This window comes from Doryrhamphus excisus, chromosome 2 (genome assembly GCF_030265055.1).
Source record: "Doryrhamphus excisus isolate RoL2022-K1 chromosome 2, RoL_Dexc_1.0, whole genome shotgun sequence".
In the NCBI taxonomy this organism is placed as follows: domain Eukaryota; kingdom Metazoa; phylum Chordata; class Actinopteri; order Syngnathiformes; family Syngnathidae; genus Doryrhamphus; species Doryrhamphus excisus.
The window spans coordinates 4,701,367-4,721,926 of record NC_080467.1 but is presented as its reverse complement, the minus strand read 5'-3'; the positions used below and the strand labels follow the sequence as shown (position 1 = coordinate 4,721,926).

Sequence of the window (20,560 nt, the reverse complement as noted above, 5' to 3'; positions counted from 1 at the left end):
GATGATAAGTGACATGGTGACAGTTCGGGTTGGCTCATATGGACCATATACAGTATGTCAGGATATTTTGGTATATATAAATATATACAGCAATATAAAATGCAAAGTATTGTATAAAAAGCTACAAAGCTTTAAGCCAGGGGTCTCAAACATGCGGCCCGTGGGCCAAATGTGGCCCGCAGGACACTAGTTTGAGGCCCCCCGCCTTGATATGAAAGTGTTAATGTTAGTTTGATATGGCTGCTGTATGGTATCATGTACCCAGAAAAAAATGATTACGTTTGATTAATGTTCATGTTAAAGGTTAAATAACTGTTAATAGTTATCCTCCCTATCCGTGTGGAAGTGGTAAGTTTTTGGCTATTTAAGTTTAAAGGAAATAACTTGAACGCTACCGTTTAGGTCGCTAGCTCTCTAGTTTGTAAGTTAGCATGTGTCTCAAGACCCTGCAGTTGTGCAATATGTTGTAAATAAAAAGAGTATAAATGTGACTATAGTCGTGTTTTGTCATGTCTACAGGGCTCTAATAATGCTTTGTTCATTTTAATCTGAAAAAAATAATTTGTCTACCCACCAACTATATGTGGTTTCTTAATTTTTTATTATTTTGTGTTTTATTATTATTATTATTATTATTATTATATTTATTTATTACTGATTGATTGATTTTCTTTTTTCTTGATTTGTTTATTTATTTTTCATCTTATTTTGTGTAGAAAAATAAATAGTAAGATATTTGAGAACAGTGGAATGTTTTATCAGAGCTTTTCTTGTAGAAAATTGGAAGCGAAGTTTTTTTTTAATTTTTTGTTTGCGTTTTTTTTTTTTTTTTTTTTGGAAAACCTGATGCAGCCCAGTCTCACCCAGACCCGAGCTCCAATGGCCCCCGAGTAAATTGAGTTTGAGACCCCTGCTTTAAGCCATGTCATGAAATAATTGTCTCAAATTGAACCAACTTTACTGCATGTGCTTGTCATGAAGAAGATGTAGTCACCCATGCAATTCCAACTGCTCACACTCTTGTTTTGTTTAGGCAGACATGGGTTAAACTGAACTCTTATTTTGAAGGACAGTCACAAAACGTTCCTTACATTAAAGCCGTAAAAAAAACAACATAGTGAAAAGGTCCACTGAGTCAATACTTCCTTACACCAACGTTCCTTCTACTCCTCTTTTTTTTGTTTGTGTTGTCCAGACGAGCGAGAGGCCGTGCAGAAGAAGACCTTCACCAAATGGGTCAACTCGCACCTCTCCAGAGTCTCCTGTCGGATCACCGACCTCTACATGGACCTGAGGGACGGCCGCATGCTCATCAAGCTGCTGGAGGTCCTGTCAGGAGAAAGACTGGTGGGTCGGAAGCTCCTCACTTTGTTGCTTCTCATGATGATAGGATCATCTTAAGTGTTTACTTGGAATGTTACGTTATGTTACGTATTGTTTCTTTGTTTGCGTACGATTTTTTCATTCATTCATTTTCTACCGCTTTTTCCTCACGAGGGTCGCGGGGGTGCTGGAGCCTATCCCAGCTGTCTTTGGGCGAGAGGCGGGGTACACCTTGGACTGGTGGCCAGCCAATCACAGGGCACATATAGACAAACAACCATTCACACTCACATTCATACCTATGGACAATTTGGAGTGGCTAATTAACCTAGCATGTTTTTGGAATGTGGGAGGAAACCGGAGTACCCGGAGAAAACCCACGCATGCACGGGGAGAACATGCAAACTCCACACAGAGATGGCAGAGGGTGGAATTGAAGCCTGGTCTCCTAGCTGTGAGGTCTGCGCGCTAACCACTAGACCACCGTGCCACCCCGTACGATTTTTTCTCCTACTTTATTCTTGTAAAATGACTGCACATTTTTCCTTTTTTTGGGAAATTATATTTTTAGAAAAGGAATTTTCTTCTTGTCAACATGACTTTATTCCCATCATATTTTGACTTTATTCTTGCTTTTTATTCAAACTCTTCTTAAAGCCTTATTGTCCAAAATTGACAATTTTATTTTTAGTTTTGTTTCTTGTGATGTTGCAAATAAATACATTTTTTTTTAAAAATCTTTCAAAATTAATCTTTATGCTATGATAGTGACCTTATTTTTAATTTTTTGGGGGAAATTATATGTTTAGAAAAGGAATTTTCTTCTTTTCAACATGACTTTATTCCCATCATATTTTGACTTTATTCTTGCTTTTTATTCAAACTCTTCTTGAAGCCAAATTGTCCAAAATTTACAATTTTATTTTTAGTTTTGTTTCTTGTGATGTTGCAAATAAATAAAACTAAAAAAAATATTTATTTATAAATTAATATATATATATTATTATAATATATATTATTTATATATAAATTAATCTTTATGCTACGATAGTGACCTTATTTTTCATAGTAATATTATATGTTAGCACGCAGACCTCACAGCTAGGAGACCAGGGTTCAATTCCCACCCTCGGCCATCTCTGTGTGGAGTTTGCATGTTCTCCCCGTGCATGCGTGGGTTTTCTCCGGGTACTCCGGTTTCCTCCCACATTCCAAAAACATGCTAGGTTAATTAGCCACTCCAAATTGTCCATAGGTATGAATGTGAGTGTGAATGGTTGTTTGTCTATATGTGTCCTGTGATTGGCTGGCTGGCCACCAGTCCAGGGTGTACCCTGCCTCTCGCCCGAAGACAGCTGGGATAGGCTCCAGCACCCCCGCGACCCTCGTGAGGAAAAGCAGTAGAAAATGAATAAATTAATGAATATTATATGTTAATATTTCCACTTTTAATGTTTAGATATTTCAGTTTTTTTCGGTTGGAAACCTCTTCATGGTCACACTTTTATATGAATACATGACTACAGCCCAAACGGACACACTGAGAAAACTGAGAAAAGGCCTTTTTTTTTCTCTCGCTACTCGTCAGTACTCATCGTAAACAATCAATACTCATCGTAAATAATCAATACTCAATAATAAAAACAGTCAATAATCGTAATAAATGGTGAAAGAATGAAGAGTAATTTAAATAGGACTTATTGGATTATGGATTGCCTTGATACATACTGCTAGGATGCAGGGTGAGGAAACGTGGCGGTCTGCCGTGTCGTCACCATGGCAACACTAGCAGCACAATCCCGACGCTATTTGTAGAACGACGAGCCAAACTTCTTTCATTTTTCTTTCTTTCTCCTCTTGCTTTTCCGCCCCCTTCTTGCACATCCTGCCTTTTCACCAGGCTGTCACCGAGGGTGGGGGGGCATTGACAATATCTGTTCATTTTGTCCCATCCTTCAGTGTTACCGTGGTGATGTCAGTGAGGACGGCAGGGGTCACCAAATATTTTTGTATTGACACGGTGCGACAGTGGAGGGTTCAGACTTGTAATGTCTACCAGGGGTGTCCGGCCCTTTTAAAGCATGTCAGCTTTGTCATATTACTTTGTCATATTACCCATAAAGCCCTCTATTAGTATCAGACTTGCTCTTTTCTCCTCCATTTTGTGGGGTGGCTGTTACAGCTCAGTCTAATTTTTCACAAATGACAGCTTTATTTTTTATGACAGAAATATATTTTTTTCATTATTAATATTTCAACTTTGTTGCTAAAACTGTTGTTTTTCATCCATAATATCAGGAGTATATTCTCGCAAAATGCTGACTTTTTTTTCTTGATAGAATGTGACTTTCTCTCTCAATATTTTGAATGTATTCTCATAAAATTGCAGCTTTCTTTCTTATAGTTTTCCAACTATTTCAACTTTCTTCTTGTACATTTTCTTCTCATAATTAGGACTTTATTACGCTAATATTTTTATTTTTCTTTAATATGTTATTAAAATTTCGTTATTTTTCCTCCATGATATCATGAGTTTATGGTCACAAAATTCTTAATATTTAGACTTTATTCTGATAAATTATGGCTTTTTTTCCTCACATTTTTTCTTTACCCTCTCTTACCTACTCTTTCTTTAATTTTTTCAGCTATTTCAACTTTCTTTTTGTACACTTTATTCTCATTATTGTGACTTTATTCCACTAATATTTTTATTTTATTATCATAACATTATCATATTTCCGCTACATAATTTTCCAAAACTTTTTTTTGTCAGACTTTGATTTTTTTTCATGGTTTTTTAACTTTATTCTTGTAAAATGACAGCTTTCTTCCTTTTATACAGTTTATTTCCTAACTATTTCAAGTTCTTGTACATTTTTGTTCTCTGAATTATGACTATTTATATGATTCTCATAACATTATAGTGTAATTTTATTTCCCCACAACCTCATTTTTCAAAAGTGACAGCTTTATTTGTTGTTGTTGTTTTTTATATATTAATATTATAATATTAATATATAATAATATTATAATATTAATATATAATAATATATTATATGAATATTATTATATTAATGTAATATATTAATATGTATAATATTAATATAATAATATTAAATTATAAACTTGAAAAATATTTTTTTATTTACTAGAGCAATATTATGCTCCTAAAGTGACATTATTTTTACAGCGTTTTGTCTTCATTTTCCAAAAATGAAAATACAGTAATACAAAATACAGCTTTGTTATGTATTATTTTATATTACAGTTTTTCTTCACTATTTTAGCTCTCTTACTAAAATGTACTTATTTTTCTTCAATAAGATCATGATCTCGTGATCCGTCCAGTGGTGAAGTGTTACCATGACGTGTGTGTGTGTGTGTTGCAGCCCAAACCCACCAAAGGCCGCATGAGGATCCACTGTCTGGAGAACGTGGACAAGGCCCTTCAGTTCCTGAAGGAGCAGAAGGTCCACCTGGAGAACATGGGCTCCCACGACATTGTGGATGGGAATCACCGCCTCACCCTGGGCCTCATCTGGACCATCATCCTCCGCTTCCAGGTAAGACCGCCTTTTCATCTGTAGCCAATCAGCCTATGGAGGCCACTTGATGTGGTGATGATGTGGTGAAAATATAGCAGTCGCCACATGTGTGCCCCCTTGTGGCTGTGAGCAGTGTTGCATGACGGTCATGCAGTCAACAATCGTTACACTGAAAGTGTTTTTTGTGTTTTTTTAATGAAGAAGACGTATTTGCATAGGACAACAGTAGTCATCTTTTCACAAATGTGTCGCTTTTCCTCGTCAGCGGCGATGAGCGTCTCTCGCCGCGCATCTTTGCCCGCCTCCGTGAGGGAGCGTTGGGGAAATGAGTGGAAAGGATTTAACGTTTCTAATCTGCCGGGATTAATAAAAACTCTTTTAGTGCTTTAAATCCTGGCAGAGGAGGAAGAGGAGGAGGAGGGTGGAATGTAGACTAGCGAGGATTGTCAGCATCATGCGGGATGATGAGCGTGCATGTGAGCATGCACGTGAATTGGACGTTGGTGTCGATGATCTTAGCCGAGTTGTGACTGTGTCGCTGTTTATACTGATGAAGGTAAGAAGAGCTCCAAGAGTTCTTCGGCTTGTCTTGGTCCACGTAGAAACGACATGACCTCGTCGTCGGCCATGTTGTCCACCAGCGCTGACGTGTGTGCGTGTGTGTCTCAGATCCAGGACATCAGCGTGGAGACGGAGGACAACAAGGAGAAGAAGTCTGCTAAGGATGCGCTGCTGCTCTGGTGTCAGATGAAGACTGCCGGGTGAGTCTCTGACGACGTTGTCTGCGGACTGTGTGTGGTTGTTTTGCCTTTGACCGGGCGCCATCTTGTTTTGTCCAGATATCCAAACGTCAACATCCACAACTTCTCCACGAGCTGGAGGGACGGCATGGCCTTCAATGCGCTCATCCACAAACACAGGTGAGAGAGGACGGGCCACCTTCACGCTGTCCTCCAAGAAAGCCACACACATTTCATTCTTTATTATTGGCCTGCATTCAGACTGTCAGCCGGCCTTTTATTATGGGCCTGCAATGCGGAGCGTGGCCATTCTATTATGGGCCTGCTTACGAAACAGAGCCCATTCCATTATGGGCCTGCATGCAATGCGCAGCCATCCTATTATGGAACTGCATAAGACATATCGCTAATCCTATTATGGGCCTCCATGCAGAGTTTAGACATCTGGGCCTCCATGTAATGCGTAGCCATCATATTATAGGCCTGAATGTAATGTGTAGCCCTTCCTATTATCGTGGGCCTGCATGGAAAAAGTTTAGCCCACAATGTTATGGGCCTTCATTGCAGAGAGCATAGCTATCCTAATATGGGAGTGGCATGCAGCACTTTGGGCTGCATGCGATGTGTAGCCCGTCCTATTATGGGCCTGCAAGTGATGTGGAGCCGATTCTTTTATGGGCCTGCATGTAGAGTATAGCCATCCAAATATGGGCCTGCATGTGATGTGTAGCGCATCCTATTATGGGCCTGCATGTAGAGCCTAGCCATCCAAGTATGGGCCTGCAGGTGATGTTTAGCCCGTCCCATTATGGGCCTGCATGTGATGTGTAGCCCATCTTATTGTGGGCCTGCATATAGAGCCTAGCCATCCAAGTATGGGCCTGCAGGTGATGTGTAGCCCATCCTATTGTGGGCTTGCATGTAGAGTCTAGCCATCTAAGTATGGGCCTGCATGTAGAGTATAGCCATCCAAATATGGGCCTGCATGTGATGTGTAGCCCATCCTATTATGGGCCTGCATGTAGAGTCTAGCCATCCAAGTATGGGCCTGCAGGTGATGTTTAGCCCGTCCCATTATGGGCCTGCATATGATGTGTAGCCCATCTTATTGTGGGCCTGCGTGTAGAGCCTAGCCATCCTAGTATGGGCCTGCAGGTGATGTGTAGCTCATCCTATTGTGGGCTTGTGTGTCGCCCATCCTATTGTGGGCCTGCATGTAGAGCCTAGCCATCAAAGTATGGGCCTGCAGGTGATTTGTAGCCCATCCTATTATGGGCCTGCATGTAGAGCCTAGCCATCCAAGTATGGGCCTGCATGTGATGTGTAGCCCGTCCTATTGTGGGCCTGCATGTAGAGCCTAGCCATCCAAGTATGGGCCTGCAGATGATGTGTAGCCCGTTCTATTATGGGCCTGCATGTGATGTGTAGCCCATCCTATTGTGGGCCTGCATGTAGAGTCTAGCCATCCAAGTATGGGCCTGCAGATGATGTGTAGCCCGTCCCATTATGGGCCTGCATGTGATGTGTAGCCCATCCTATTGTGGGCCTGCATGTAGAGCCTAGTCATACAAGTATGGGCCTACAGGTGATGTGTAGCCCATCCTATTGTGGGCCTGCATGTAGAGCCTAGCCATACAACTATGGGCCTGCAGGTGATGTGTAGCCCATCCTATTGTGGGCCTGCCTGTAGAGTATAGCCATCCAAGTATGGGCCTACATGTGATGTGTAGCCCATCCTATTGTGGGCCTGCCTGTAGAGTATAGCCATCCAAGTGTGGGCCTGCATGTGATGTGTAGCCCATCATGTTATGGGCCTGCATTTGCAACGCCGGCCAGAGGTTAGCAGAAGGTGGCAGACCCGTTCCAAATTCGAATGTTAACGCTTTATTTGTCAGACCGGACCTGATCGACTTTGACAAGCTGAAGAAGTCCAACGCTCACTACAACCTGCAGAATGCCTTCAACCTGGCCGAGCAACATCTGGGCCTCACCAAGCTGCTCGACCCCGAGGGTGAGTTAGCATGTGGCTAACGCTAGCGGCGGCGTCTGGAAGAAATGTTCCTCATTTTTTGTCTCCTCCATCTTGAACAGACATCAGCGTGGACCACCCTGATGAGAAGTCCATCATCACCTACGTGGTCACCTACTACCACTACTTCTCCAAGATGAAGGCTCTGAAGGTGGAGGGCAAGCGAATCGGAAAGGTAAAGGAACTTTGAAAGGCCGTCATCTTTTGATGATAACGCCACCGCCGGGGTCCTTCAGGTTCTGGACAACGCCATCGAGACAGAGAAGATGATCGAGAAGTACGAGTCTCTGGCGTCGGACCTGCTGGAGTGGATCGAGCAGACCATCATCATCCTCAACAACAGGAAGTTTGCCAACTCTCTGGTGGGCGTTCAGCAGCAGCTGCAAGCGTTCAACACCTACAGAACCGTGGAGAAGCCGCCCAAGTCCGTACTGACCCACAAGAACCTCCCACGGACCTGGCTCGCACATGCTAACGTGCTAACATGCTAACTGTGCACGTGTGTGTAGGTTCACAGAGAAGGGCAACCTGGAGGTTCTCCTCTTCACCATTCAGAGTAAGATGAGAGCCAACAACCAGAAGGTCTACACTCCTCGAGAGGGAAAACTCATCTCTGACATCAACAAGGTAGCCACGCCCCCAGGAACAAACAACGCAGATGTCCCTCAGTGACTGATTATGTACCGGGGGTGCGTTTGTTTCAGGCGTGGGAGCGTCTGGAGAAGGCGGAGCACGAGCGGGAGCTGGCTTTGAGAACGGAGCTGATTCGCCAGGAGAAACTGGAGCAGCTGGCCCGACGTTTTGATCGCAAGGCCGCCATGAGGGAGACGTGGCTGAGCGAGAACCAGCGTCTGGTCTCCCAGGTAACGTCCACGCCTCCGCTGCGACCGCGCCCACGCCCGCCCGACTCGGATGTTTGACTTATGTTCCCTCCTCCAGGACAACTTCGGCTTCGATCTACAGGCCGTGGAGGCGGCCACCAAGAAGCACGAGGCCATAGAGACGGACATCGCCGCCTACGAGGAGCGGGTCCAGGTGCGTCTTCGATAGTGATTGGATGGATGCTGGTCCAGTTCCGGATTTGAACGTTCTTGTGGTTGTCCTCGTGGGGCGGCACGCAGGCTGTGGTTTCCGTGGCAAAGGAGCTGGAGGCAGAGAATTACCATGACATCAAACGCATCACGGCGAGAAAGGACAACGTGATCAGACTGTGGGAGTACCTGCTGGAGCTTCTCAAGGCCCGCAGGCTGAGGCTGGAGCAGAACCTGGGCCTGCAGAGGGTCTTCCAGGAGATGCTCTACATCATGGACTGGATGGACGAGATGAAGGTGGGCGGGGTCTTCTCCTATCACTTTTTTTGTTGTTTTGCTTTATTTAGCATTACAGCTTAACAACACTATCTGTATTTAAAATAGTTCAACTTTATGCTACTATCATCCCATTGGTCCTGATGATATTTTATTCTCCTAAAAAAAATTTGATTTTTTTTTCTTGTAATATTTTCACTTTATTCTCGTAAAATCACAGCTTTTTTTATTTTTATTTATTTATTTTTATTTATTTATTATTTATTTTATTATTATTTATTTTTAACAACTTTCTTCTTGTAAATTTCTCCTCGTATTTATGACTTTATTCCTATAATATTTTGACTTTATTCTAACCACATTGACTTTTTCCGCACCCCATTGTCGTACCTTCTTGTAATATTTTCACTTTATTCTCGTAAAATCACAGCTGTTTTTATATTTATTTATTTTTTATTTATTTATTTATTTATTTATTTACTATTCACTATTATTTATTTATTGTTTATTTATTATTTATTTATTATTTATTTATTATTTATTTATTATTTTATTTATTTATTTATTTTTAACAACTTTCTTGTAAATTTCTTCTCGTATTTATGACTTTATTCCTATAATATTTTGACTTTATTCTAATCACATTATAACTTTTTCCGCACCCCATTGTCCTACCTTCTTGTAATATTTTCACTTTATTCTCGTAAAATCACAGCTGTTTTTATTTTGTATTTATTATTATTTATTTATTATTTATTTTATTATTATTATTTATTTTTAACAACTTTCTTCTTGTAAATTTCTTTTCGTATTTATGACATTATCCCTATAATATTTTGACTTTATTCTCATCACATTATAACTATTTTTCCGCACCCCATTGTCCAAAAATGACAAATGTATTTGTTGTATCATATTTGTTGTTTTATTTGTTATAATATTAGAGCATTGAAAAAAATAAGGTATTTCTTTAATATTTCAACTACTACTTCTCTTACAATATTACAATAAAAAAACATGATTTTCTCATAATATTACATATTTATTGTTTTTATTCTGGTAAAATTGCAATCTGTTAATATTTTGACTTTATTCCCATAAAATCACAATTGTAATTTGCCTTTTTTATTTTTAAATTCTTCTTTTAAATTTTTATTTAATATTTTGCTTTTTTTCCCCCAACCTGATTTTCCAAAAATGGTAGCTTTTTATTTTTATTTTCTTTAATATTTTAACTGTATGCCACTAAAATGACACATACTACATCATTATTGTCATAAAATTAAACTTTTTTTATTAAACTTTTTTAAAAAAAACTTTATTCTTGCCAAACTACTGCTGGTTTTGTGTTTGTTTTGACCTTTGACCTGGTGGCGGTCCTGTGGCGCAGATGCTGCTGCTGTCACAGGATTACGGGAAGCACCTGCTGGGCGTGGAAGACCTGCTGCAGAAACACGCTCTGGTGGAGGCCGACATCGCCATCCAGGCCGACAGGGTCCGGAACGTCAACGCCAACGCTCAGAAGTTTGCCACGGACACAGACGGTGAGACGGGAACGACTCGTGTGCTCGCGTACGAAGAAGCTCATTCCTCTTCCTCCTCAGGCTACAAACCCTGCGACCCGCAGATCATCCGAGACCGGGTGGCCCACCTGGAGTTCTGCTACCAGGAGCTCAGCCAGCTGGCGGCCGAGCGGCGAGCTCGCTTGGAGGAGTCACGCCGCCTTTGGAAGTTCTTCTGGGAGATGGCCGAAGAGGTTCGTTTTCATGCCGCGTGACCGTGACGCAGGAAGTTGAAGAACCAAAGTCGGTAATCCGGGCCTTGCCGTGTCTTCTTCTTAGGAGGGTTGGATCAGGGAGAAGGAGCAGATCCTGTCTTCGGAGGATTACGGGAAGGATCTGACGGGCGCCCTGCGGCTGCTGAGTCAGCACAAGGCTTTCGAGGACGAGATGACGGGGCGGTCCGCCCACTTGCAGCAGACCATCAAGCAGGGAGACGAGCTGGTGGCCAACAACCACTTTGGAGCCGACAAAATTAAAGAACGCATCCTGGACATCCAGGTACCTCCACAACCTTCACATCCTTCTTGTCAGCATGTCCATCACCATCTCAATGATGAGCTATAAGTGGAGTTAGAATGTTTGATCCCGGTGTTAAACCCAGCCTAAGTTTCAGATCAGGAGGTTTGTGTATTTGGAAGTCAGCCTTAAAGACGTTTGGGATGGCTTAGAAAGCTCGCTTTCACTGAGTTTTTTATAAAACTGGATCACTGTGACATCACAGCAAGCCAGGCTTTTGTTATATGGGCATACAAGCTGAGTGTGACCAATCACAGGGGAGTGGGCGTGTCCGGAGGCTGGCCGTGGGTGGAAATGAAAATGAAAGGAAATGAACATAATAAATAAAAATTTATATTAACACAGGCGGCACGGTGGACGAGTGGTTAGCGCACAGACCTCACAGCTAGGAGACCAGGGTTCAATTCCACCCTGGAGTTTGCATGTTCTTCCTGTGCATGCGTGGGTTTTCTCCGGTTTCCTCCCACATTCCAAAAACATGCTAGGTTAATTAGCGACTCCAAATTGTCCATAGGTATGAATGTGAGTGTGAATGGTTGTTTGTCTATATGTGCCCTGTGATTGGCTGGCCACCAGTCCAGGGTGTACCCCGCCTCTCGCCCAAAGACAGCTGGGATAGGCTCCAGCACCCCCATGACCCTTGTGAGGAAAAAGCGGTAGAAAATGAATGAATGAATGAATAATATTAATATGAGGCTGCACGGTGCTCGAGTGGTTAGCACGCAGGCCTCACAGCTGGAAGACCCGAGTTCAATTCCACCAATTGCATGTTCTCTCCGTGCATGTGTGGGTTTTCTCCGGGTACTCCGGTTTCCTCCCACATTCCAAAAACATGCTAGGTTAATTAGCGACTCCAAATTGTCCATAGGTATGAATGTGAGTGTGAATGGTTGTTTGTCTATATGTGCCCTGTGATTGGCTGGCCACCAGTCCAGGGTGTACCCCGCCTCTCGCCCTCATGAATGACTTACAAAAGACTGTTTTAGTAGTGTCTATTCTCGTTTGTGCCGTAAGTTAATGTGATGAAACATACCTCCCGGTTACAATGCTGGACAGGCACCTGAATGCACCAGGGCAGCCCCCCCCAGGTTTGAGACTTGCTGACCTTGTCAACCTGTTTATTGTCTGTGTTGCAGGATCAGTGGGCGGCTTTGGAGCGTCTCTCTGCCGTACGTAAAACCGGCCTGCAGGAGGCCTGCAACCAGCACCAGTTTCAAGTAAGCAGCCTTTTTTTTTTCGATTTCCACCGATTTCATTATTACGACTTTATGGACGTCAGATTTTGACTTTGTTGTCATATATCGTTCTTGGGTTTTTTTTCTTTTTTTTTGACAATATTAACATTAAGATATGTTTTTGAATATTTTGACTTTATTGCTATGATAGAACTTCTTCCCCAAATGACATCTAATTTTCATTTAATTACAATTTTTTTTTTATTCATTTTTATTTTTAAAGGACATATTTTGTCTTTAATATTTTACCTGTATAAAATTAAAATTACATCATTTTTTCTGACAAATTGCGGCTTTTCTCTTGAGAATATGACTTTTTCTGGTAAACTACAGTTGCTCTTCTTTTTTCATATATATGTATATATTTATATATTATATATTTCATTTTTTATTATATTTTCCAACTATATCAACTATATTTTGTATATGTTTATTTATTATGGAATCTGTATTTTTTTCACTTTAATCTCATAACATTAGAAATAATCAATCTTAATTTAATTAGTCTTAATTTATAAATTATTTTTATAAATGATATCAATACATTTTATAAAGTAAATGATGACTTTGATGGTATGACAAATTTTCCAAAATTACAACTTTAATTTGACAACTTTAATGTTACAACTTTAACAAAAACATATATTTTTTTAATTTTTAATAATTATTATTATCATATAATTATAATAATAATAAATATATAATTATATATATAACTCTATACTGTCTAAAATGGAATAATTTGCTGATAAGATTAGGAATTTATTTTTTTCCTTCCGGTTAGAGTAGGACTTTTTTCATATTTCATCAGCCCATTGGGGTCCTTCAGGCACGTCATGAGACCACCTCATCACATTTGAATGCTATGAAACGTGGTGTCCGTGCAGGCCGACGCTGACGACATCGACACGTGGATGCTGGACGTGCTGCGCATCGTCTCCAGCGTGGACGTGGGCCATGACGAGTTCTCCACGCAGGCTCTGGTGAAGAAACACAAAGACGTGGCCGAGGAGATCGGCAGCTACCGTCCCGTCATCGACGCCCTGCACGAGCAGTCGCGCACGTTGACGCCCGAGAAGGCCGACTCCCAGGAGGTGAGACGCCGCCGCCAGTTTTGCCCGTGAACTCGGCCACGTCATCCTGCTCGTGTCCGCAGGTCCAGAGCCGTCTGGCGGGCATCGAGGAGCGCTACAAGGAGGTGGCGGAGCTGACGCGCTTGAGGAAGCAGGCGCTGCAAGATGCACTGGCGTTGTACAAGATGCTGAGCGAAGCCAACGCCTGCGAGGTGTGGATCGACGAGAAGGAGCAGTGGCTCAACAGCATGGACATCCCAGAGAAGCTGGAGGACCTGGAGGTGGTCCAGCACCGGTAAAGACTGTGGTTCCCTTCCACAACTAGTTCACGTGGTCTACCTTCTCTCTTGTGTGTGTGTTGAAGAACGTGTCTCAAAAGACCACAAAAATCAGTATGCGGATCAAAAAGAAGAAACAAACAAACATGCCATGGATGTATATATGCATTTAAAAATGATGAAACATGGCAAAATGCTAACATGCTATCAGTTAGCATGCTACCACCAAATTGCTGATGCTGAGCTATAATTTTCCTACATCATGCAATGGATGTATATATGCATTTAAAAACTTGGCAAAATGCTAACATGCTAACAGTTAGCATGCTAGCATCAAAATTGTGAGGTATGTATGTACATGTATATACATATATATATGCATTTTAACATTACATAAACTAGACAAAATGCTAACAGTTAGCATGCTAGCATCAAAATTGTGAGGCTGCCCTTTAGTTTTCCTACATCATGCGAAGCATGTACATATATGCATGTTAACATTACGAAAACTAGGCAAAATGCTAACATGCTAACATTTAGCATGCTAGCATCAAAATTGTGAGGCTGTCCTTTAGTTTTCCTACATCATGCAATGTATGTCCGTATATATGCATTTTAAAATTACTAAACTAGGCAAAATGCTAACATATTAACAGTTAGCATGCTAGCATCAAAATTGTGAGGTATGTATATACATATATATATGCATTTTAATATTACTAAGCTAGGCAAAATGCTAACATGCTATCAGTTAGCATGCTACCACAAAAATTGCTGAGGCTGAACTATAATTTTCCTACAACATGCAACGGATGTACATATGTATTTAAAAACTTGGCAAAATGCTAACATGCTAACAATTAGCATGCTAGCATCAACATTGTGAGGCTGTCCTTTAGTTGTTCTACACCATGCAGTGTATGTACATATATATGCATTTTAACATTACTAAAGTAGGCAAAATGCTGACATGCTAACAGTTAGCATGCTAGCATCAAAATTGTGAGGCTGTCCTTTAGTTTTCCTACATCATGCAATGTATGTACATATATGCATTTTAACATTATTAAACTAGTCAAAATGCTAACATGCTAACAGGTAGCATGCTAGCATCAAAATTGTGAGGCTGTCCTTTAGTTTTCTTACATCATGCAATGTATATACATATGCATTTTAACATTACTAAACTAGGCAAAATGCTAACATGCTAACAGTTAGCATACTAGCATCAAAATTGTGAGGTATGTATGTACATGTATGTACATGTATGTATATATATATACATAAAAATAAAATAAAATGCTAACATGCTAACAGTTAGTATGCTAGCACCGAGCAAGGTAACGCAAACACCAGTGCCAAGGCAGTGCTATAGTGTCGCTACATCATGCTATGTCTTTAGCATGCTTTTGTCTAGGCTTTAGTCTCATAACATTGTCTTGTGTTATCTATGTCTGTTAGAAATAATAATCCGGAACAACCTATAAGAGCTGTTGTTTGTCCAGGTTTGAGAGCTTGGAGCCGGAGATGAACAATCAGGCGTCCCGGGTTGCCGTAGTCAACCAGGTTGCCAGGCAGCTGATCCACAGCGAACACCCCGGTGAGAAGGAAATCAAATCCCAGCAGGACAAGCTCAATACCAGGTAACGTTACTGGGAAGAAGCGAATATTGGTTATTATGGTGCTACTCAGTCAATGCATGTTGCTGCTGGTCAGGTGGAGTCAGTTCCGGGACCTGGTGGACCAGAAGAAGGACAGTCTGAGCTCAGCTCTGGGAGTACAGAACTACCACCTGGAGTGTAATGAGACCAAGTCATGGATCAAGGAGAAGACCAAGGTACCTAGAACTTGTAGAATCGAGTTAATAGTTGGCCAACGAGAACCTCCCCGTCTCCGCAGGTGATTGAGTCCACTCAGGAGCTCGGCAACGACTTGGCCGGCGTCATGGCTCTGCAGAGGAAGTTGACGGGAATGGAGCGGGATTTAGCCGCCATCGAGGACAAGCTTGGCGACCTGGGAAAAGAGGCGGAGCGTTTAGCTTCGGAGCACCCGGAGCAGTCGGAGGCCATCAAGGGACGTCTGGCGGAGATCACCGGCGTGTGGGAGGAGATGAAGGTACGCCGCCGTGTTGTCCTTTGGTGTTGGATCACATGACGTCAACAGGTTGCATCCCTCAGGACACCATGAAGAACCGTGAGGAGTCTCTGGGTGAGGCCAGCAAGCTGCAGCAGTTCCTGCGTGATCTGGACGACTTCCAGTCATGGCTGTCGAGGACGCAGACGGCCATCGCTTCCGAGGACATGCCCAACACGCTAGCCGAGGCCGAGAAGCTGCTGGCTCAACACGAGGGCATCAAGAACGAGATCCGTAACTATGAAGAGGACTACCAGAAGATGCGCGACATGGGGGAGATGGTGACACAAGGCCAGACGGACGCGCAGTACATGTTCCTGCGACAGCGCCTCCAGGCGCTCGACACCGGCTGGAACGAGCTCCACAAGATGTGGGAGAACCGACAGAACCTGCTGTCCCAGTCCCACTCCTACCAGCTCTTCCTCAGGGACACCAAGCAGGCCGAGGCCTTCCTCAACAACCAGGTAGACCTTCTGACCTCCTTAAATCCCACCCGACGGCCTGAAACATGTCTGCGTGTGTCTCAGGAGTACGTTCTGGCCCACACTGAGATGCCCACCACCCTGGAGGGCGCCGAGGCCGCCATCAAGAAGCAGGAGGACTTCATGACCACTATGGACGCCAACGAGGAGAAGATCAGCGGCGTGGTGGACACGGGGCGGCGCCTGGTTACCGACGGCAACATCAACACCGAACGCATCCAGGACAAGGTGGACTCCATCGACCAGCGGTAAGTTAGAATCAGAAACGAAGATGACCTTTCGCCGTGGCGTGATGTCGCTCTCGATGCGGTCCATCAGGCACAAGAAGAACCGAGCCGCCGCCAATGACCTGCTGATGAGGCTGAAGGACAACCGAGACCTCCAGAAGTTCCTGCAGGACTGCCAGGAGGTTCTATCCCGTCCTCTTTTCTACCGACTGACCGTGCTTGTTGGACTTTGAGCTAACTTGGATGTTCTCTGCCGTCCTCAGCTCTCCTTATGGATCAACGAGAAGATGCTAACGGCTCAGGACATGACGTACGACGAGGCCCGCAACCTTCACAGCAAGTGGCTAAAACACCAGGCCTTCATGGCCGAGCTGCAATCCAACAAGGAGTGGCTGGACAAGATCGAGAAGGTGAAGAAGTATATTTATTATTACTACTTACCGTCGTTACATCATCATATAGAAATATTAGGGTGCATGATAATTATCGGGCTGATATTATATATAATTATCATATAAATAACTTGGATACCCCATCAAAAAAAGCACTCCGTGAATGTGAGATTACCTGTGCTGTGCAGGTGAGCAAATCAAGTGCTCCTCTTTTCCTGATGATAGGAGGAAAAAAACAAACATCCAGCACACAAAACTTGATTTAAAAATTTCCAGAGACCTTCATAGCATCACACCAACTGCTCCGAGCGTGTGCCCACATATAGTGCACCTTGCTGGGCCGCAGCAGGTGGCTTCCTCCCCTCTATACTCTGGTTCTCCCGATGGTAGTGATGTGCTAGTAGTCATTCATTCATTCATTCATTTTCGACCGCTTTTTCCTCACGAGGGTCGCGGGGGGTGCTGGAGCCTATCCCAACTGTCTTTGGGCGAGAGGCGGGGTACACCCTGGACTGGTGGCCAGCCAATCACAGGGCACATATAGACAAACAACCATTCACACTCACATTCATACCTATGGACAATTTGGAGTTGCCAATTATTATTTTTTTGGAATGTGTGAGGAAACCGGAGTACCTGGAGAAAACCCACGCATGCACAGGGAGAACATGCAAACTCCACACAGAGATGGCCGAGGGTGGGGAAAGACAAAATAAGAAGCCAAAAAGTTACCACTTCCACACAAAATAGGAGGAGAACTCATTCATTCATTCATTTTCTACCGCTTATCCTCACGAGGGTCGCGGGATGCTGCTGGAGCCTATCCCAGCTGTCTTTGGGCGAGAGGCGGGGTACACCCTGGACTGGTGGCCAGCCAATCACAGGGCACATATAGACAAACAACCATTCACACTCACATTCATACCTATGGACAATTTGGAGTCGCTAATTAACCTAGCATGTTTTTGGAATGTGGGAGGAAACCGGAGTACCCGGAGAAAACCCATGCATGCACGGGGAGAACATGCAAACTCCACACAGAGATGGCCGAGGGTGGAATTGAACCTTGGGCGCTAGTAGTCATGTTATGATATTTCATTAGTTCTCATAAACTGGTACACTTGGTCAAATCCTCATTTGTTGCAGTCCTTGCTACCTTCAGGTACACGTAAATATTGCATTAAAAACATAAATATAAAAAGTTATTGATTAGAACAAGATAATATTGTGCATCTCTGATATTATGTGGTGTTTCCGGGCGGAGTCTGAACCATCAGAATTAAGCACAGCCCCCCCCCCCCCCCCCCCCCCCCCCCCCCCCCCCCCCCCCCCCCGTGTCGCAGGACGGGAAGGCACTGATGGCGGAGAAACCCGAGACGGAGGCCATGGTGCGAGAGAAGCTGGCATCCTTGAAGAAGATGTGGGAGGAGCTGGAGTCCACCACGCAGACCAAGGCCAAGTGTCTGTTTGATGCCAACAAGGCGGAGCTCTTCACTCAGAGCTGTGCCGACCTGGACAAGTGGCTGGCTAACCTGGACGGGCAGCTGCAGTCCGACGACTACGGCAAAGACCTCACCTCGGTCAACATCTTGCTGAAGAAACAGCAGGTGAGGTTGACGTTCACGTGTGTGTGGGGGGGTTGAGCTTCTGTTTGCTGATTGCTCCTCGTTCTCCTCCAGATGTTGGAGAGCCAGGTGGAAGTGCGTCAGAAGGAGGTGGATGAGCTGCAGAGTCAGTCGCAGGCGCTCAGTCAGGAGGGCAAAGGCTCCGAGGAGGTGGACGGTCAGAGGATCAGCGTTGAGAAGAAGTTCAGCGCTCTCCAGGCGCCGCTGCAGAGCAGACGAGACAACCTCATGGCCTCACGCGAGATCCATCAGTTCAACCGTGACGTAGAGGATGAAATTGTGAGAAGAACCTCCTCTTCTTCTTCTTCAGGGCTTCTTCTTCTGAAGTTTGATGATGTGTGTGTGTGTGTGTAGCTATGGGTGGAGGAGAGGATGCCTCTGGCCACCTCCACAGACCATGGACACAACCTTCAGACCGTCCAGCTGCTCATCAAGAAGAACCAGGTATCTTTCTTCTCCGTGGAATTCTCTGCTTGATGCGGGGAATATGTGACCTTCTGACCTCTAACCCACGCAGACCCTGCAAAAGGAGATCCAGGGCCACCAGCCGCGTTACGATGACATCTTCGAGCGCAGCCAGCAGATCCTGAAGCAGAACCGGCCCACGACGGAGCTCATCCGTCAGCGCCTGGACGAGCTGCGGTCGCTGTGGGAGCAGATCCGCAAGGAGACCGAGAAGCGCCACTCCCGCCTCAGCGAAGCCCACGAAGCTCAGCAGTACTACTTTGACGCCGCCGAGGCCGAGGCCTGGATGAGCGAGCAGGAGCTCTACATGATGTCTGAGGAGAAGGCCAAGGTTGGACCTTCATTAGCTTTTTGATGGTAACAATGTCGCCCGAGCTCGGCTAATATTTGGAAATGGAGCCTCGTTGCTGCTTTGTGGAGATTTCTTCAGAACTTTTTCTAGCCGCATCCCATTTGGTGCATTCTTAGCCGCCTCTTTTTACCAGTTTTATACGCTTAGAAGGAACAGGAAGGAGAAATGACATGTTCATGTCTCACATAAGCATTGGGCGTGACGGCCACAATAGGGCACTTTTCCACTTTTCATTTAAGGAATAGGAGCGACTTTTTAGTATAGAATGAGCAAAGAAAAACTGCATATGAGTTTTGTTCAATTATTAGTATCAATCTCGCTTTTTGCTTTTTTTTCCCCATTTTTGCGGCTTTTTAAAAATTGTCTGTATATTTAAACTTTGTAAATAGTCTTTGTAAATTTTCTTATTGTCTTAACATTACCATTTTTTTCCCGTGATATTCTATTTAGTCCCACATTTTGCAAAAATATTTAATTAAATATTAATTAAATATAATTAAATATTAATATTAATGTATTAAATAATATAATATAAAAAACTTTTTTTTCTTTAATATTTCAGCTCCTTTTTCATTTCAGCTGTTTTTTATATTTATTATACAACAATTTTATCATTCTTCTTGTAAATTCTCTTTTTGAAACTGTAAATGACTTTATTCCTATAACATAAAATCAGAAGTAATATTTAATATTAGTCTCATAAAAATTTTTTTTTCTTTCTGCTGTTTTTTCCCCAACTATTTTTTTCTTCTTGGAATTTTTTTTAACTTTTTTTCCCCCAAACAAAATATTTCAGATTTGTTTCTCATATTGCAATTTAAAAAACGGCATCATTTTTTTCCTTTAATATTTCAACTCTATGCTTCTAAAAGTTTATTTATATTATATATATTATATATAATATATATTTTAGAGAATTATTTTATAGAATAAAATATTTTTTCTTTTAATATTTTGACATTATTGTCTCAAAATCGCAGCAGTTTTTTTTTTTCATTTCTGTTGTTTTTATTTTAAAGCTATTATAACTTTGTTATATTAAAGTTATTACTTTATTCCCATAATATTTAGGTCTTTTCCCCCCCAACGTAATTTCAAAATAATAGCAAATGAATTGTTGTGTTTGTTCCTCATTATATTTATAATTATTTATTATTATTATATTTATACTTTATTTCTTGGGTATTTCAAGCTAGTAAAATAACAAGTTCATATCATATAGGAATTTCATGTGATGGTTTCCCTTTATGATATTATTAGTCGTTAGTGAAGTAAT

General features: G+C 42.7%; 1 protein-coding gene across 3 annotated transcripts in view; it reads left to right on the top strand.

Moving 5' to 3' along the window:
- LOC131120071 (spectrin beta chain, non-erythrocytic 1-like) overlaps window positions 1-20,560 on the top strand; it is a 57,267-nt gene that overhangs the window by 19,555 nt on the left and 17,152 nt on the right. For 2 of the 3 annotated variants that reach the window (XM_058065146.1, XM_058065148.1), the window contains exons 2-29: window positions 1,196-1,347; window positions 4,713-4,886; window positions 5,538-5,629; window positions 5,708-5,788; window positions 7,504-7,619; window positions 7,700-7,812; window positions 7,874-8,061; window positions 8,147-8,264; window positions 8,342-8,500; window positions 8,577-8,672; window positions 8,759-8,965; window positions 10,335-10,488; window positions 10,549-10,700; window positions 10,786-11,004; window positions 12,159-12,239; window positions 13,145-13,351; window positions 13,414-13,625; window positions 15,114-15,251; window positions 15,325-15,445; window positions 15,508-15,723; window positions 15,786-16,205; window positions 16,269-16,471; window positions 16,542-16,632; window positions 16,714-16,860; window positions 18,186-18,449; window positions 18,522-18,746; window positions 18,822-18,911; window positions 18,985-19,263. In XM_058065146.1, the coding sequence (XP_057921129.1) occupies window positions 1,196-1,347; window positions 4,713-4,886; window positions 5,538-5,629; window positions 5,708-5,788; window positions 7,504-7,619; window positions 7,700-7,812; window positions 7,874-8,061; window positions 8,147-8,264; window positions 8,342-8,500; window positions 8,577-8,672; window positions 8,759-8,965; window positions 10,335-10,488; window positions 10,549-10,700; window positions 10,786-11,004; window positions 12,159-12,239; window positions 13,145-13,351; window positions 13,414-13,625; window positions 15,114-15,251; window positions 15,325-15,445; window positions 15,508-15,723; window positions 15,786-16,205; window positions 16,269-16,471; window positions 16,542-16,632; window positions 16,714-16,860; window positions 18,186-18,449; window positions 18,522-18,746; window positions 18,822-18,911; window positions 18,985-19,263 (4,715 nt within the window). Of the gene's footprint in view, window positions 1-1,195; window positions 1,348-4,712; window positions 4,887-5,537; window positions 5,630-5,707; window positions 5,789-7,503; window positions 7,620-7,699; window positions 7,813-7,873; window positions 8,062-8,146; window positions 8,265-8,341; window positions 8,501-8,576; window positions 8,673-8,758; window positions 8,966-10,334; window positions 10,701-10,785; window positions 11,005-12,158; window positions 12,240-13,144; window positions 13,352-13,413; window positions 13,626-15,113; window positions 15,252-15,324; window positions 15,446-15,507; window positions 15,724-15,785; window positions 16,206-16,268; window positions 16,472-16,541; window positions 16,633-16,713; window positions 16,861-18,185; window positions 18,450-18,521; window positions 18,747-18,821; window positions 18,912-18,984; window positions 19,264-20,560 lie in introns of all 3 variants that reach the window. The other variant, XM_058065147.1, reaches the window with a different exon arrangement.